The 19,549-nt window shown below is 40.5% G+C and overlaps 1 protein-coding gene across 2 annotated transcripts in view; it reads right to left on the reverse strand.

Moving 5' to 3' along the window:
• LOC122426516 (aldehyde oxidase 4) overlaps positions 1 to 19,549 on the reverse strand; it is an 82,405-nt gene that overhangs the window by 8,937 nt on the left and 53,919 nt on the right. For both annotated transcript variants that reach the window (XM_043445508.1, XM_043445509.1), the window contains 7 exons: positions 18,844 to 19,071; positions 17,158 to 17,253; positions 16,650 to 16,778; positions 4,219 to 4,293; positions 2,990 to 3,042; positions 2,408 to 2,522; positions 2,181 to 2,246 (listed from right to left, as the gene is read on the reverse strand). In XM_043445508.1, the coding sequence (XP_043301443.1) occupies positions 2,181 to 2,246; positions 2,408 to 2,522; positions 2,990 to 3,042; positions 4,219 to 4,293; positions 16,650 to 16,778; positions 17,158 to 17,253; positions 18,844 to 19,071 (762 nt within the window). The remainder of the gene's footprint in view (positions 1 to 2,180; positions 2,247 to 2,407; positions 2,523 to 2,989; positions 3,043 to 4,218; positions 4,294 to 16,649; positions 16,779 to 17,157; positions 17,254 to 18,843; positions 19,072 to 19,549) is intronic.

Below are 19,549 nucleotides of genomic sequence, written 5' to 3' on the forward strand. Positions count from 1 at the left end.
AAGAATAGCAAGGAGAGATAAGAAAGTCTTCTCAAGTGATCAATACAAAGAAATAGAGGAAAATAACAGAATGGGAAAGACTAGAGATCTCTTCAGGGAGAAGGAAATGGCAACCCACTCCAGTATTCTTGCCTGGAGAATTCTGTGGGCAGAGGAGCCTGGTGGGCTACTGTCCATGGGGTCACATAGAGTTGGACATGACCAAAGCGACTTAGCAGCAGCAGCAGCAGCAGCAGAGATCTCTTCAAGAAAATTAGAGTTACCAAGCGAACATTTCATGCAAAGATGGGCACAATTAAGGACAGAAACAGTATGGACCTAACAGAAGCAGAAGGTATTAAGAAGAGGTGGTAAGAATATATAGAAGAACTATACAAAAAAGGTCTTAATGACCCAGATAACCATAATGGTGTGATCATTCACCTAGAACCAGACATCCTGGAGTGCAAAGTCAAGTGGGCCTTAGGAAGCATCACTACAAACAAAGCTAGTGGAGGTAATGGAATTCCAGCTGAGCTGTTTCAAATCCTGAAAGATGATGCTGTGAAAGTGCTGCACTCAATATGCCAACAAATTTGGAAAACTCAGCAGTGGCCACAGGACTGGAAAAGGTCAGTATTCATCCCAATTCCAAAGAAAGGCAATGTCAAAGAATGTTTAAACTACCACACAATTGCACTCATCTCACATGCTAGCAAAGTAATGCTCAAAATTCTCCAAGCTAGGCTGCAATAGTACATGAACTGAAAACTTCTAGATGTTCAAGCTGGATTTAGAAAAGGCAAATAAACCAGAGATCAAATTGCCAACATCTGTTGGATCATCAAAAAAGCAAGAGAATTCTGGGAAAACATTTCCTTCTGCTTCATTGACTATGCTAAACCCTTGGATTGTGTGGATCACAATAAACTCTGGAAAGTTCTTCAAGAGATGGAAATACCACACCACCTTCCTTGCCTTGAGAAATATGTATGCAGATCAAGAAGCAACAGTTAAAATTGGACATGGGAAAATGGACTGGTTCCAAATTGGGAAAGAAGTATGTTAAGGCTGTATACTGTACCTTGCTTATTTAACTTATATGCAGAGTACATCATGAGAAATACTGGGCTGGAGGAAGCAAAAGCTGGAATCAAGATTGCTAGGAGAAATATCAATAACCTCAGATATGCAGATGACACCACCTTTAGGACAGAAGGTGAAGAGGAACTAAAGAGCCTCTTGATGAAGGTGAAAGAGGAGAGTGAAAAAGCTGGCTTAAAACTCAACATTCAAAAAAAAGATTGTGGCAGCTTGTCCCAACACTTCATGGAAACAATGGAAACAGTGACAGACTCTGTTTTCTTGGGCTCCAAAATCACTGCAGATGGTGACTGCAGCCATGAAATTAAAAGATACTTTCTCCTTGGAAGAAAAGCTACAACCAACCTAGACAGCATATTAAAAAGCAGAGATACTACTTTGCTAACAAAGGTCCATATAGTCAAAGCTACGGTTTTTCTAGTAGTCATGTATGGATGTGAGAGTTGGACCATAAAGAAAGCTGAGTGCTGAAGAATTGATGCTTTTGAACTGTGGTGTTGGAGAAGATTCTTGAGAGTCCCTTGGACTGCAAAGAAATCAAGCCAGTCTGTCCTAAAGGAAATCAGTCCTGAATATTCATTGGAAGGACTGATGCTGAAGTGGAACCTCTAATACACTGGCCTCCTGATGTGAAAAACTGGCTCATTTGAAAAGACCCTGATGCTGGGAAAGATTGAAGACAGGAGGAGAAGGGGATGACAGAGGATGAGATGGTTGGATGGCATCACCAACTTGATGGACATGAGTTTGAACAAGCTCTGGGAGTTGGTGATCGACAGGGAAGCCTGGTGTGCTGCAGTCCATGGGGTCACAAAGAGTCAGACACAACTGAGCAACTGAACTGAACAAAACTGAGGCTAAATTAGAAAGCTAAATTAGAAATCATACATATTCCTGCCATAAAGGCAACCACTGAAGAAAAGACAACTTTTTCTTGAATATTCTTCAAATATCTTATCTATTTGTGTGTGCAGTATATAATATATATTGTAGAATACTTGTATCAGGCATAAACAACATTTAGAGGACTCTGGGAAAGAATTTTCTAAAGGGAACTGACCAAAACCCCCTGTGGCAGCGGTTCTGGTATCACACACCTGTCCAATGTCCACAGCTGGGTTTATGCTGAAAGCAGCATCCATGAAGATGTCAGTCCTAAGGAGCTGAAAACACATGAGAGAAAATGCACAATTGGAAATACTGTTTACTTAAAACAGATCTGGACTCAAATTATATATCTGTCCCTGGTTCTCCCACTGGGAGAATCTTTACAGCACAGAAAACAATGTTTGTGAAGATGGTAAACACTAATGTCGCTCTTTACCTTATGAGCCCCTGTGAGACAGTCGACTTCAACCTCGGAACAGGATGCTCCATAAACAAAATATGGGAAAGCGTCACCTTCCCCCTTCTTCCAGTCCATATTTGCCTGGTAGCCTCTGAGAAGAGAAGCCAGGAATGAAAAGAAAAGGCATTTTCCCACTAGTGGACTGAACGCCCCCTGAGCTCTGGGTCCTGGAGATGAAGAGAGCACCCACCCCGTGGCTGATGCCTCTCTCCCCATTTCCTGAGAGCGGGATGGTAGTGATCAGAGTTGCAAGAGAACCACTGCAGATGTGGGAAGAAGGTCCACTGGTGTCCCACCCCTGCCCTGCAGTGCACAGTTGCTGGGATGGTCAGAGCGGTACGTAGGGAGCTATGGTGTCCCTTCTGGTTGGTTAATAGCTTGGCAGCCCCTGGGAGTCCTTGGCCCTCCCCCTCCTCCCTTTGCACCCCATGACCCAGGGCTGAGGGTTGACAAGGGGCCCAGAAGAGCTCCAGGGCTCTCAGGGCACCTGGTCAGATAGCTGAGTGCACACCATCCTTGCCTAAGTGTAATCTAAGCCAAAACAAGAATGTCCTTTACTTGAAATATCCAGTAGCGGAGAGACTGATGGATTCTTCGTAGGCTTCTGAAATCTGGAAGACATGATTGGTTACAAAGAATAAAAGTTTGGGGAAAGCAGTGAGAAAGGCCTTCCATGAGGGGCTTGCATCCTCTAGTTTGCACTGACCTCTGTGTCTGTGTTCCTCTGGAGTGAGACTCATGCCCATACAAGCCACAAGTCAGGCTTTCCAAGGGAGGTGCTTAAAGGCAGCTGCTGGCTGTACTCTGGGACTCTCTATTTTTTGAGGTTGTAGTGTGAAGTTTATTATTTTTTCACCCTTTTTGGCTTTTTAAATTAGAAAACGGGCTAAGCCACATTCATGCACTTGTGTACATTAGGTATTCACACAGGTATGTATATCTATATTTAACACACATATACGTATATGTGTATATGCATGTATGTATTCTTTCCCTGACTTTTTACCAAGTAATTTGAATGGCTGTCTCAGTGTATTATGTCAGCTTCCCTGCTGGAATAAACTGGGTAGTGCTGGGAATACTACTACTAATGGCTATAATAATAAAAACAAATTAATTAATCATTATATTAATTGAATGTAGCTTATTGTATTTAGTATAATTATAGTAATTAAATAATTATTATAAAGTTATTAAAATAGAGTAATCTTTTGATATTAGGATGCTATTATCTCTGTTGCTCTGGTGAGAAAACCAAGGCCTTGAGGCCCCTGGGGACAGGCCCAGGGGGCCTGGGCAGTGACAGGGAAGGGCAGCAAACTGGGTGTGTTTCAGTTTAGACCTTATGCTGTCATCAGGGCTTCCTTGGTGGCTCAGATGGTAAAGAATCTGACTGCAAGGCAGGAAACATGGGTTTAATATCTGGGTAGGGAAGATCCCTTGGGGAAGGAAATGGCAACTCACTTCAGTATTCTGGCCTAGAGAATTCCATGGACAGAGGAACCTGGTGGGCTACAGTCCACGGGGTTACAAAGAGTTAGACACAACTGAGTGACTAACACTTATTACTTATGCTGTCATTGTGCTCTGTGAGATACTGGGCTCTGAAATAAAGTCACATTGCAGTGAACACAGACATCTCTCTTACTCTTTTGGAAAAGCAGAAGTAATGTTAAGAAATGTTTTGTTCTTGAAAGGGCACCACCAATTGGTCTGTGCACGCAGGATTTCACCCACCTGGGTGTATTTGCCCTTTTCCGGGCAAGGGTGATAAAGAGAACACTCACCCACTCCTCCCATGTTCCCTTAGGCTTTTTCTTGATGACTGGCTGAAGACGGGCCTTAAGAATTTGGCAGGCATTCTAAAAAGAAATATTTGAAATATCAGAAATGAAGGCCTCAGGGAACAGCAGAATACTTAAATCAATTCAAATGTAGATGATCAGTTTTGTGAACCTGCCTCCTAGTCCTCTGGGCAGGGCTTCTTAAACGTGAGTCACGAATGGAAACCCTCTGAGGGAGACAGACATCCCTGTGGCTCCTGAGGTGTTGACTGAAAATTATTTTTATCATCTTGTTTAAATATGTGTTAACATAAAGTTTGATAGAGTCTCTTTATAGTTATAGCTCTTTGATAACTTTAAAGCAAAAATAAAATGACAAAGCATACAAACCAATCTAAAGACCAATAAAATTCAGCATAACATTAATTCAGTGGGTTGCTGATGTTGTTTTCTGGAGCTAAACTGCTGCTTGGAATGAAGAAAGGTCTGGAGTGCTGAGGCATACATACTTCGGAGTTCATGTGCCTAGTGTGTGCCAATTGACGGATCAATTTTCTCTCTTATTTAAATTGCTATGGACTTTTATTTTGCACTTCATACTTTGCCATCATTCGCTATTCACTGGGCAAGGAAACATCATTCATGTATCAAGTCCATCTCTGCTATTGTTACCCTGACACAAAGTATACTTTTGGTCCCAAATGTGGACAAAGAGATCTCATGGCAATACTCCACTTATAAAGTGATATTCTGATGGTGCAAAACATGCTTGCTTTAATTTTTCAAAGATTTTAATGGAAATGAAAGTAAAAATTATTGAGGTGAAATCTCAGACCCTTAAGATTACCCCTACTGATCCCCAGGTGTTGGTGGGCCTCAACTTGGCTTCCACTCAACTCAAATGCAAATCTATTTACTTGTCTGCCCTTAGTTACTCCTCTCAGCCTCAGAGCCCCCCTCACACCCTCTCTTGGTTTTATTCCTTCTGTTCTGTCATCTCGTCTTTGGGGAATGGACTCTGGCTTCTCATGCATCAGGGAGAGCCCTGTTTTCATAAATCTGCCTTTGCCGTCTCATTCAGTTTTCAATACTGACCTCATTACCAATGGATACCTTCATTGGTATGCCACGTTCAAGACAAACCTGAGTCACAGACTTCCCGCCTGTCTGCAGCTCAGCTGTTCTTCCCCTCACTGGCACCCTGACCACATGCTCCTGTGTCAAAGCTTTACACCCAACAGTGCGAGGGGCTCCTGAGGTAAGCTTTCCCTTAAGAAAGTGAGATGTTGCAGAGAATTTTGTCCTTCTTTCATAACCTCCTGAATGCCTTTTCTTCCTAAGTAGAATTCTCACACTTTATGTTCTCCAATAAGGTCACCTCCTCCTTCTGAAGCTCCAAATGCCAGATATTAATGTTTCTGGCTTCCTTGGCATGATAGAAAAATTTTAAATATGCCAAAGTAAGGAGGGTCATACAATATTCTCCGTATAGCCATATCCAGCTTTGACAGTGAGCACGTACAGCCTGCCTCAGCCCTCAGTTCTCTGTCTCACCTCTCCTGCCTGCCTTCTACTCTGCTTCCCTCCTGGCTGTTCAGGTACCAGGCTCAGGGTTAGCACCTGCCTGATTTCCCTGCTGCCTAAGATGGCACCCTCAACACATCCACTTGCTCTTTTCATAACTTCCTTTGATTCATGACACATGACATTGCACCTCTTTTTTCTTTCTTTATTATTATTTAATAACTTGTTGCTTACTGACAGGATGTTAAAAGGCTTTGATAACTCATTTTAGGCTAAGGACCCATAAGAATGAGACCGGTAACTGACAAACAGCCCCTCATTCCAAATCAAGGTGCTCTGTCAGGGGATGTTCAACTTTAAGGAATCCAATATGATGTACTTTTTGTGTGTGTGTCTGTCATTTCTCAAGGACTTTCTGTTTCTTATCAGTTTTTATTCCAGGAACGAGTAGAACTGCACACAGTTTTCAGGACTGAGATCATGGGAAAGGGTACCTGTTTGGATTTTTTTTAGTAGCTCTCTAATGACTTTTTTCAGCATCAGCGACCTTGTATGTATTAGACTATTTTGTTGTAATTGATGGGATTTCATCCTTTGTAATGGCTGAGTAATCATTTTACTAAAGATATATAAGCCTGCATTTCTGCTAATAAAATACCCGTGTTTCACTGGAGACTTGGGTCCCCATGTCTTTTTTTCTCTTTCTTGCTCTCTGGCTAATTCTCTGGAGTGTAAAAACCTGGCGAGCTCACTTTCCTGCCCGGGCTTTCAACACCTCTTCTAGGGGACGCCCTGTGCCTCCGTGAGTGGTAGAAGCCCTATCCTCGGGCTTTATTGGTTCTCTGCATAACCCAAGAAATACTAGCCTCTTTCTCTCTTTTGCTTTCTTATCATCGACTCCAGACCACCAGGTTCTGGTCCATTAAAGGACCACAACAAGTGGCGCCCGAACAGGGACCTGTTATATGTGGCATTTTGGACGGAGTGACTCGGGACCTATTGAGGTCGGTAAGTACTAAGACATGGGTCAAACGGCTGAAAAGCCCCATTATTTCTCTACTTTACTTCACCATTTGTTTAAAGTTCAGGGACTTTCGGTTTTGCACCAACTAATAGAGGCTTGCCTTCAAACAGTGGTTGAATGTAATCCTTGGTTCCATGATGAAGGCAGTTTTGATTTAGAAATTTGGCACCAGGTCAAAGAAAATGTTGAATGAGCCACCAGATGGGGAAAAAATATTCCAGTTGATTTCTGGCCCCCGTGGGCTCTCATTAAAGCTGTAGTTCTGCCATTCCGAGGTAATTCTAGCCCTCCTGATATTTGACAACAGACAGAACACTTATTACATGAATATGAATTAGATGATAAAACTTTTACAAAAGGCCCAATTAAAACAACATAAACTATTTCAGAATTTTCCTACTAATCCTATGCCAGCTGCTCCAAATGCTCCTCCTCTGCCAACAGGTGCGACTCCAAAAGTCTCTCCTTTGCTAAAACCTAATGATTCTGATGACGACTCTCCTGAGATACCTTTTGACAGCAAAACTGGCAATACTTTTTTAGATAATAATAAGTCCTTAGCACAGATTCGTATTTGCAAAAAATCAGCATTTGCTTGCTCTCCTTCGTGACAGAGGCTCTCTGAATTGCTGGCTTTGCAATCACAAGTCTCTGAAGCTAATAGTTTTTCTGCCTTTCCAATTTTAAGAAATCCTGATGCTCAAGGACACATAATATCTCTATATGAAGGTATTAACTTCTTTCACATGCAACAAATGAAAAAGGCTGTAATTATGTATGGTCCACATTTGCCTTTTACTAAAGAGCTTCTAAATGCTATGACATCTTCTGTTGAGAATTTTATTCCCTATGATTGGCAAATTTTAATAAAAGCTCTCCTTAAACCAGGAAAATATCTTCAATGGACAATGTGGTTTCATGATGTAGCCAGAGATCATGCTAACAAAAATGCTCGAACTGGCGCTTCCCAAAACCAAATTATTTTTGAAATGTTAACTGACACCAGACAATTTGATGCCATAGAAGCTCAAATACAATGCCCTCCATTGTTACATGAACAATTAAAAACAGTGGCTCTTGAAGTTTGAGATCAAATTACTCCTCAAGGAGAGCCTACAGGTAGCTACACTAAAATATTACAAGGACCTAATAAAAATTATACTGATTTTTTAGCTAGATTAAAAACTACTATTTCCCATACTGTAATTGGAAAAGAAGCCAAAAAACAGCTTGGAAAATTACTTGCTTATGAAAATGCAAATCAGAAATGTCAAAAAGCTATAGCTCCAATTCATGAGACTGAGACTATTACTGATTATTTGAAGGCTTGTCACAATCTAAGATCAAAAACTCAAAAGATGCAAATGCTAGTGGAAACAATGGCTGCTTGCTTTAAAAGGAAAAATAAAAGATGCTTTACATGTGGGGATAAAAACCGTTTAAAAAGAGACTGCCCTAAGAAGGCTAATAAAAAACCTTCAAAAATCTGTCTTCACTGCTGTAGAGAAATACTTTGGGCCAAAGATTGTAAATCTAAATTTGGTATTGAAGAAAAACCTATTCCGGAAAACTCCAAGCAGGGGACCCCCCAGGTCCCTTTCAACAAAAGCCAGGGATGAATTCCATCTTTTCCCTCAAACCCTTAACATCCAGCAGTGCTGCCATTGATATACCAGCCCTATATGATTTTCTCCTTTACCCTCAGTCCCTTCTAGAATACCTACTGGAATTTTTGGTCCCCTGCTCCCACAAATTTTCAGTCTTTTACTTGGCCAATCTAGTTTGACTTCTAAAAAAAATTACTGTTCACCCTGGAGTAATTGATTCAGATTATAAAGAAAAAATTCAAATTATGATGTCATCTCAGATTCTATGGCAATTCACAAAGGAGGACAAAATTGCTCACTTACTTCTTTTACCTTACATTTCTATTAACTTCTCTAATGCTGTATGGACAGGTGGATTTGACAGTATAGATCAAAAACAATCCTTATGGACATCATTGATATCTGAATATGCCTGACCAAATATAAATATCAAAGTTAATGGTAAAAGATTTTCTGGCCTCCTCGACACTGGATCTGATAATACTATTATATCCAAATATTTATGGCCCAAATCCTGGCCTATACAAAAAATCTCTTGCCAAATTGCAAAAATTTCTCAAACCAAAGTACAAGAGGTTTATCAGAGTACTCAAATTTATCCATATGAGGGGCCAAAAGGCCAACCTACAACGTTAAGACCTTATGTGATAGATACACCCCTTAATCTAATAAAAAGAGATTTACTTATACAATGACAAACTCAGATATACATTCCACATTTTCCCTAGGGGCCACTGCTCATATAACAAACAAAATAATTATTAAAATAACTTAAAAAAAAATGACGAGCCTATTGAGACAGAGCTGTGGCCCCTTTTAAAAAAAATTACAGGCTGCTAAAAAACTTATAGATACACAATTAGAATGAAAACATATTGAAAAATCTTGCTCTCCTTGGAACTCTCCTATTTTTGTTATAAAAAAAAATCTCACAAATGGCGTCTCTTAACAGACCTTAACAAAGTTAATGCATCTATGAAACCTATGGGTACATTACAACCAGAGATCCCATCACCTACCACTATTCCTCAAGATTGACACATTATTATTATTGATTTACAAGATTGCTATTTTAATATACCTCTACACCCTTTAGACTGAGAGAGATTCGCTTTCTCCTTCCCTTTTCCTAATCACATCAGGCCTCATAAACGATATCAATGGACCCTACCTCAAAAAATGATAAATTCTCCCACCATGTGTCAGTACTACGTAGCTAAAGCCCTTGAGCCTATGAAAAAACAGTTTCCTGACTTTCTTATTATTCATTATATGGATGATATATTGCTTTCGGCTCCATCTATTTTAAAAACTCAACACGTTTGATATAGCTCAACAATGCTTACAACTTGGGGTTAATCATTACCCCTAAAAAAATTCAAACCTCTATGCCTTACCATTACTTAAGATTTGTTGTTAATAGGCAACGTATTACTCCCCAACTAACACAGATTCGTACTGATAAATTATCCACCTTAAATGATTTTCAAAAACTTTTAGGTGATATAAGTGGAATTAGCCCCTCTTTGGACATTGCTAATTGTCAACTAACTAATCTATTTAATACTTTGAAAAGAGATCCTAATCTAAATAGCCCTTGATCACTTTCTCAAGAGAAATGAAAGAAACTCTATTTAGTACAAAATAAACTACAGAAACATTTTCTTACCCACGTTAGACTAGATTTACCTTTAAAATTATTTGTACTCCCCTCTCTTCATTCTCCCACAAGACCTCTTGCCCAACAAGAACACCCAATAAAATGAATCTATACCCATTTTAGAAAAATAAAGTCACTTACACCCTACCTTGATTTAATTGCTCTAATCATTATCAATAAAAGAAATAAGACTAAAACTCTAATTGGCTCCGATCCCCATAAAATTGTAATACCTATTAAAAAAATCTCAGTTCAAAAATACATTACACACTTCTACTGATTTCCAAATAGCTTTTCTAAAATATTTTGAAAAAATTTCATTTCATTATCCCACTAACAAGCTATGAAATTTCTTCAAAAATACTAAATTTATTATTTCCCACATCATCAGCCCACAGCCTATACCTCAAGCTGAAGTTTTCTATATAGATGGGACTAGAAACGCCAAAGCCTCATTCTAGTCTCTCAAAAAATATAAAGTCTTTTACACTAAATTCCATTCTGCTCAACAAAACAAATTATATGCCCTTATTCAAGTTATTTGCCTACATCCCTACCCCATTAATATAGTTTCTGATTCCTATACTCAGTTTTTGTATTAAAAAATATAAAAACCTCCACCATAAATAATAGATGGAATTCAACAACTTTTTCTCAAACTACAATCCATTATTAAAAACCACACTTCTCCCATTTATATTACACATATTCGAACACATTCCTGTCTTCCCGGTCCTATGACTCATGGTAATAAACAGGCTGATAAACTCATTTCCTTTGCTACTCCAGAGAAACAACGTGCTCTGTTGCACAATGTTGGCTCTCTACTCCAGCTATAAAAAAACCCCCATACCGCCAGGCTAAAAAAATTATTAATAATTGCTCTACTTGTAGGTCTCTACATCTTCGACCCATTACACAAGATATTAATCCTCAGAGATTACAACCTAATAAACTATGACAGGTAGATGTAATTCATTGCCCTAAACTTTCTCCTCCTTCTTTCCTACACGTCTGTATCGACACAAATTCTTATTTTATCTGGGCCACACCTCTTTGCAGTGAAGCTACAAAACATGTTATAACTGTTTTGCTATAATGAAAACTCCTAGTTCTATAAAAACAGACAATGGCCCTACCTATACTTCAAGTTGTTTCAAACAATTTTTACAAACATTTTCTATTAAACATATTACAGGTATTCCTTATATCCACAGACACAAGACATATCAAACAGACACATCACACATTAAAACTACAAATAAAAAAATTTAAAAAGGGGCATACACAGGAACACTTCTGTCTTCCTTATCTAAAGCAGACTTTACTAGATTTCAACATAAGATATTCTCTAAATCTATGACTATTGTTAATACAGTTTTATTTGTTTTAAATTTTTAAAACTTACCGCAGGGAGATATCTTGGCAAGAGCAGAAAAACATTTTGAGGAACTGAAGGACACTTCTCTTCCTCTGCCCATTTGGTACCAAGATGGGTTAACTAATCAATGAAAATCTGGGAAACTAATCTTACAGGGAAAGGAGTATGCTTGTATTTCTCCAGATAGATCCAATGAACTCACATGGCTTCCTCTTTGGAAGATTCGACCTAAGGGGGTCCCCCGGCATTCAAACTAGAGGTGAAACAGTAAACATCCCAGGAGGAAGAAATTCCAATATGAGCCATGATGCCTCTAAAGATCTCCAGAAAGCACCACGCTTGGCGGCATCAACCTTATGATCTCCCCTCTTGGAGACAAATAAAAACCCTTACTAATCAAACTGAAAATCTGATTTCTCAACAGGAAATGCCTTGGAATCCTGAAAATATTTTTGTTGCTATGCTTGCTTTGCTTGCTTTCACTTCCCCCACTCAAGCTGAACTAACTAATCATACTCACTGGGCTTACATACCCAACCCCCCTTTATTACAGGTTGTAGAATGGACAAAAAAGAGACCGATTGTATCAACCAATGATTCCATACATATGCCCTCTCCCTGGAGTATGAAAGGGCCGTCACACCCTGAGGAGGAGGGAAGACTAATTAATATTTCTCTAGGTCATGAAGTCCTTCCTCTGTGCATGGGCCCAGCAAAATTATGCATTAACGTTAGCTGACAAACGGGCTTTCGTCTTGCCTCCAAAAGAGGACTTTTGGACATTGCTTGGATTATCTACTGCCCTTTATTTTTCTGAAAACCATGTCAATATAACTGAAACTCTAGGGAAAGGACAAAAAACATTATATGAAGGATTTACTTATAAGAACTTTAAATATACTCCTGTTCGTTGGGACAAATGTCAAGCCAAGTCAGGAAAATTGATGTTTGTGGCTGAGTACACCATTGTCAATTGGGGACCCCATGGTATGTGGTTATCTAACTGCTCAGATGATATTGACAGTACTGTGTGTGACTATGCTACTCAAGTAACCTGGTAAGTTACTAATACTATGATGGAGTATTACCATGACAAAAGACTTCTTGACTGACTTGATGGTGGAATGGCACCCCCTCGTCCTTGAATTGTCCTCGATAAACAGATTGGGCCTGAACAATGAGACATCTAAAAACTTGCTGCAAACACCAAAGAACTTGGGACTTGGACCGGACATTTCACAGGACCAGTTGTAGTCATAGTAATTATTTCTTTCACTATAATCAATCATATTTCAAACAAGCTTGTGTTCCCCTTCCTTTTGTTATAGCTATAGGAAACTTACAATTCAATAAAATTTTACGTTCTGTAACTTGTATAAATTGCAAATTATATACCTGTCTTAACTCTTCTTTCCTTAAAAAATAAATCCCTTTTGATTCTTTGATATCTATGTAATTTGTGGTTACCAGTAAATCTCCAACGGCCCTGGGAAGAGCGCCCCATGGCTGGGCTCACTTCCCAGTTACTTACTAAATTACTTTGACGATCTAAACAATTCATTGGATGGCTGATTCTTGGCATTTTGGGATTAATAGCTATTTGCACCACTGCTGCCGTTGCCGGCATTGCTTTACAAGCTTCAACTCAAACACATAATTTTATCCAAAATTGGACTAAAGATGCTCATAGTATGTGGGCCACTCAGGCTCAGATAGATGAGAAAATTCAAGATGAAATACAGGAACTAAAAACAGCCATCAAGTGGGTCAGAGATCAATTAATAGATTTACAAAAACAAGTGATACTAAAATGTGATTGGAGGCCTACTTGATTTTGTGTTACTCCTGTTCAATTCAATCATAGTGCCTACAACTGGAAACAGATCAAATTTCATTTACAAAACATACATGATAATGCCTCTCTGAATGTACAATTATTACAAAAAGAAATGTTTGAAGCCTTTTCTAAAAGTCTACCCTCTTCCACTAATTTGAAAACTTTAGCTAAACAACTTAGCTGATCAATTATCTGGGCTAGACCCTCGAAGATGGTTACAAAACATTATACATAGTATTAGATCTAAAATTATAATGCTAATAATTGCCCTAGTGGTTATATGCATATTATATCAATGCCTTTCAACTAAAATTATTCAAGCTAAACAAACTCCTTTGGTCAGGACCTTTTCCACTAAAGTATCTACAGTCACCCCCAATTATGAAAAAATAAAAAAGGGGGAATTGTCAGGGGATGTTCAACTTTAAGGAATCCAGTATGTTGTACTTTTCTTCATTTGTGTGCCATTTCTCAAAGATTCTCTGTTCCTTATCAGTTCCTATTCCGGGAACGAGTAGAGCTGCACACAGTTCTCAGGATTGAGATCGTGGGAAAGGGTACCTGCTTGGATTCTTTTTAGTAGCTCCCTTCAATGACTCTTTTCAGCGCCAGTGACGTTGTATGTTTTAGACTATCCCTTTTGTTGCAATTGATGGGATTTCATCCTTTGTAATGGCTGAGTAATCATTTTACTAAAGATATATAAGCCTGCATTTCTGCTAATAAAATACCCTTGTTTCACTAGAGACTTGGGTCCCCATGTCTTTCTTTCTCTTTCTCTCTCTCTGGCTAATTCTCTGGAGCATAAAAACCTGCTGAGCTCACTTTCCTTCTCAGGCTTTCAAGACTTCTCTGAGAGGACGCCCTGTGCCTCTGTGAGTGGTACAAGCCCTGTCCTAGGTCTTTACTGGTCCTCTGCATCACCCAGGAAATACTAGCCTCTTTCTCTCTTTTGCTTTCTTATCGTCGACTCCGGACCACCAGTTCCGGTCCATTAAAGGACCGCAGCAGTGCTCTACCTCCTACGCAGGAAATGCAGAGAGAGGGTGGCTGCACACACCCTCCCGCACCTGCCTCCGTGGGATCAGGGGGCTGAAGCCAGGAGACTAGAAACTTGTAATGAGGGAGAGGGTGTCACAAGGAGAAGGATGTTGGTGCGCTGGGGTCTCCATCTCTTCAGGGAGAAGGGGCAGGCAGAGCGTTCCCCATGCTGAGCCCAGGGAGAGGTGCTTCAGAGTTACTCCAAGACCTTGATATGCATTCCCCAGAGCTGGGGTCTCTGCAGGCCGGAGTCTGCTTCTGAATCAAGTCTGCAGGTGGAGGGCTGGGGCCCTGGAGGGGCTTCTCTGGGAGGCGCCATCCTCCTATTCACCAACAGTCCCCAGAGGTACACGTGTTCTGGGTGATGTCTGCGCTGTGGATGCCGCCCTGGGTGACATTTTTTTTTTCTAATTAATGGAATTCTCTGTATGTAACCATTCCATTTTAAGACAAAATTCAGAAGACAAAACCAAAATGAAAGCAATCTTCTCTGCTTGCTGCTTTCTATGCTTTGTGGTATTTAATACTTAGTCAATCTCTACTCCTGTAGGCCTAACTGTACTAATGTGTATTGGTTTACCTCATCCTCTTACTGCTGCTTTTAATTTGAAATTATTCAGGACTTTTCTTCAAGGCATTTTTTCTTTTTTATAGCTATTTCCTATACTTTACTCCCATATAAATGACTTGAGATTTAAAAAAGAATTCTGGGGTTCTGAAATCAACTTCACCTTCCTCAGCCTATTTACACCAGGGCTAGAGCCACTGTCTCCTTTGCAGCCAATGAAGCCCCAGCTTCTGCTCCATGTGGTTCTTTTGAAAATCTGGCATGATGGTTGGCTGACAAAGAGTCTACAGCCCTGGGAAGCTGTGAACCTCGAAAGCTCTTCGTAATCAACCCACCATGGAAGCCCACTGCAGAGCTGTAGGAGGTCTGATGACAACTGGGGGACAAACTGCTTCTCCTTTCCTCCCAAGTAGCTCTCTCTGGATCTGCTGGACAGCTCTGTCCAAACCAGACAGCGAAAGCCAGTGCGTGGGAAGTCTTTGTTTTGACATCTCCTACATTTTTAGACTTCAGATGAAGGATTTTATTTTGTCTCAAAGGTAGCCCAGCAATAGCCACATGGTTCTATTAATAAATGAAGTTTTCATGTTGTAAGCTGTACTTTACCCACTGATTTTTGAAAGCAATCTTATTCTAGTATGTATTTTTTGGTGACTCTGTATCTGTTATGAAATAATTTCTGTTGCCCTGCCTGCCAGCTCTGGCTAATGTCTAATCTCTAGATTTAAAAGGACCCCCTGTATCAGAGTTTCCCTTGTGGCTCAGCTGGTAAAGAATCCGTCTGCAATGTGGGAGACCTGGGTTCGATCCCTGGGTTGGGAAGGTTCCCTGGAGAAGGGAAAGACTACCCACTACGGTATTCTGGCCTGGAGAATTCCATGGACTGTATAGGCCATGGGGTCACAAAGAGTCAGACACGACTGAGTGATTTTCACTTTTACTTTCCTGTATCAGAGCTTCCTGAAAGTGGGGAGGTCCCTCAGTAGAAAGAGGCAGCTGGCCTGGGCCTCAGGGTAGGGCTGGGGCAGGTCGCAAGTGGCTAAAGCCATAGAGAGGCACGGCCCAGGTCAAAGCTGCCTGGAAGGGGCCCTCTAGGGAGTTTACGATGGCACCCGCGAGGGGAGGAATCAGACGTAGCACAGTCAGATTACACTGATGTCAGCCAAGTAAGACCTGTTCTGCCTCTCATCTCTGCGCTCACTCTTCCTTGGACATTATAAGGCTCTGAAATGTAGGTGAGGAGGATGGTAGCAGGGGAGAAAAGGTAGGGAGAGAAACGGAGAGAAGCCATGCCTGCCCCTTTCTGCCTGCAAGCCCAAGCTGGGAAGTAGCAAAGACAGTGGAATTTGCAGTATATTTTGGAATTTTGGATTGGATGTTTGAATTACTGCAATGATATAGTTTCTGCTAATAAAAGAGACCCCAGTGGGGGACTTTCCTGGTGGTCCAGTGGTTAGGACTCTGCGTTTCCACTGCAGGGTGTATGGGTTCAATCCCTAGTTGAACTAAGATCTTGCATGCCAGGTGGCAAGACCCCCCCCAAAATGGATTTTAAGTGATCTTAGAGTTATTAGAACAGTTAGAGGTAGACTTTATTCAAGGGGGAGGAGAGAAGCCCGCAGAGGGAGCTGGAACCACTTGGAGTCTTAGTTCTGCCAGGGATTAGCTGAGAGATCTAGAACCACCTGCTTGACCCCTCTTGGCCTCAGTTTCATGTTCCATAAAAGAAGGGATGGGACAAGGTCCCCTCCAGCACGGTCAGCTGGGTGACTGAGAAACGAAAAAAAGTCACCTGCACGGCCTTCCCGTTGATGTCTGCCCCCATTGAACCAGCTGTGAAGGTCGCATTGGAAACCGTGGTCGTGTTGGTCTCAGATAGGTGTATATACGACTCAGGGATGTTCAGTTCACGGCTCGCCACCTGCCAGGAGCAGAAGAAAAATACTGTTTATTTCATTGACTTTAATTCTCCCTCCCCACAAGTTAAAAACCTTTTAATTCTTTTTTGAACTGAGTATAAAACTGTACAGCTACCCTGTACTGACCAACATTTAAGGGAACATTGGGGATTTTATATGTTGATTATATAATTCAGAAGATTTTAAATGGCACTGTGAAGCATATGCTGTTTTCTTTGTGGCCAACCAAAGAATCTTTTTGTGTTTTCTTTTATACCTCTCTCGTAGTAGCTACACAGCAGTACAGTCACTCTGGGACATCTAGTTTAGGACAACACATGCAGACAAGGTTGAGGTCCAGCGATACTCTTCCACAATGGAGAAAAGGAATACATATCTCACCTGGATCATTTTGGTGTGAAGGCCTTGTCCCAGTTCACAGCCACCATGACTCACCAAGACAGAGCCATCGAGATAGATGTGGACAAGAGCAGCAGCCTGGAGATAATAATTATAAAACCAGTTTGGACACTGACGTGGACAAATGTTGCCATGAGTTTAGCTGAGGTTACCCGATGAATGGTTTTGCTTCCGTGAGCCAACTTCTCATTGTTTATACTGGAGAGGAAAACCTTTACAGACAGCTACAAACAAGCCCTGTCGATAAGCCCCAGACTTGCAAACACTAGTGCAGAGACATGAAGTGTGGCTCAGCCACACTCCCACACGTGTCCTGCCCACTGGAGGCATTGTGTGGTTGGCATGCCCGTTGTCTCTCCAAAGCCCCAACCTGCACAAAACTCTATTGTTTGTTCCTCCCTAAACATGAAGATTAATTTTAAAACAAATGGAACTTGGATAAGTCAATTTCCAGGCACAACCTGCCCTGGATACTAGAGGAGCTGGAAGAAAGTCGGGATGTTGTAATAATTTCCAAATGCTGCTGACCTTAAGAATCGTGGTTGGGGAGGGATGTGGGCCCCATTATGGAAATTCCAATTCAGTAGAAGGTTGAACTTGGAGTTCAAATACTCATTTTTTAAAAACTCCCAGGTGATTTGGATGATTGGCCATGTTTGGGATACAAAACGCCTCCTGCAGTGGCAGCGGAGCCATCATCATTTTGTAAGTGAGGATTTAATTTAGAAAAGCAACATAATTTACCACATTTAGTTAATGTTACTATTCTGAACATTATTGGCATTTATCATTACTATTTTTATTAATTTTCCAAATTTGTGTTTTATAAAGGCATAAGAGCTATAAGAAGCTTATTCTTTGTTCTGTGGTTAACACACAGTTAAAAATATTTAAAAAAACAAGCAACTATTGAGAGTCCGCAAGAATACTTCTGTTTTCCTTTAAAGGAGATCTGTTATTCTGGCTTGAGAAACGCTACCTGGGGGAAAGACTGAACATCTGCTTCAAACTCTCCTGACCTTCCCTCCCTCCTTCTCACTTGCCTTTCTACCTTGTTAGTAGACTCTGAGGAAGAGCGTATATTAAAGGTAGTTTTAATAAAAGACCAGCTTGGCCAAAACTCATTCACACCAGTAAGGGTGCCTGTCTTTCTATGGGTTTGGTTATGAGAATATTTCAGAGACTGATGGGAATAGAAGCCAAAAAAAATAAAATCTGAAATAAGAACTCTATGAAAAACTGTTTAAGATGAAATTAAAAAGGAGGGATAGTAGTCACTGAGCCTCAATATAGGAATTCCAAGTTCTGTATGGATAAGAGAACTCTATTCTTATGATTTTTGAAATCTCTCACTTTCAGATGACTATGGTCACTGAGAAATTATAAAAGAGATGGAAGGGATCCTTATTTACTCACTTTTGGGGCCCAGTCCAAGGCCTAACCCCCTGAGCTGGAGTTTTTCTGTTGATGGTTTCTAAGATCCCTGGGACTGTGTTGCCCCAGGTCTGCTCCAATACCCATGGTTTCCAACACTTGCCTAAATCCACTGTGTTTCCTACTATAGGAAAGTGCCCCGTTTCTTGTTCTCCCTGGAGGGGACCATCCCTCCTCACACATGATTGCAAGACAATCATGTCTCTCTGCCAGAGACACCTGTCTTTACCTCACCTGATTGTAGAAGGTTGTGGGCACCCCAACTGTAAATTTCATGGGGACCACGGCAAGCCCCCTCTTCTTCCAGTAGTTCTTTTTGTTAAATTCCTCTGCAGCCAGTTTTCTAGCGGAGAAGGAAGATTTCTCCAAACATTCTTTCCAGCATTTTCTCAAGGGCTCGGGATTAAATGTCTGCTTATGGGCTGTTCTGCTAGTTCTCTTATACATGTTTATTTCTTTAACCTGAAAGACAGGGAAATAAAGTGAATTTCAAGGCTATATGTTTATTGTTGACAAGAGGCAGGCATTTTTGCTATATACCTGATAGGAACAGAGTCTGAAAAACAAAACAATTATTGAAATGGCTGTGGATATGTAAGTGCAAACATACATGTATAAACTTAATGATAATAACAATAGAAACCACTACTGAACACTTCATATGCTCCAGATTGTAGGTTAAATGCATTTCCTCAGTTAACTTTACCACTCTGAGCAATGGTAGGTACGGTTATTATGAACTCTGTCCCAAGATTTGTTAGTGCTGAGACAAAATTCTCCTGATCCCACAGCCTTTTACTCATACACAGTTTTTCCTTATTCTTAATCATTCTCAGATTAATTCCTCAAAATCTTTTTTTTTTTCAGAAATACAGGATTTTTTATTGATGATTTTATTTCATGATCTTTCTTTTTTTTTTTTTTAATTTTTTTATTAGTG

This window comes from Cervus canadensis, chromosome 24 (genome assembly GCF_019320065.1).
Source record: "Cervus canadensis isolate Bull #8, Minnesota chromosome 24, ASM1932006v1, whole genome shotgun sequence".
Classification (NCBI taxonomy): Eukaryota; Metazoa; Chordata; class Mammalia; order Artiodactyla; family Cervidae; genus Cervus; species Cervus canadensis.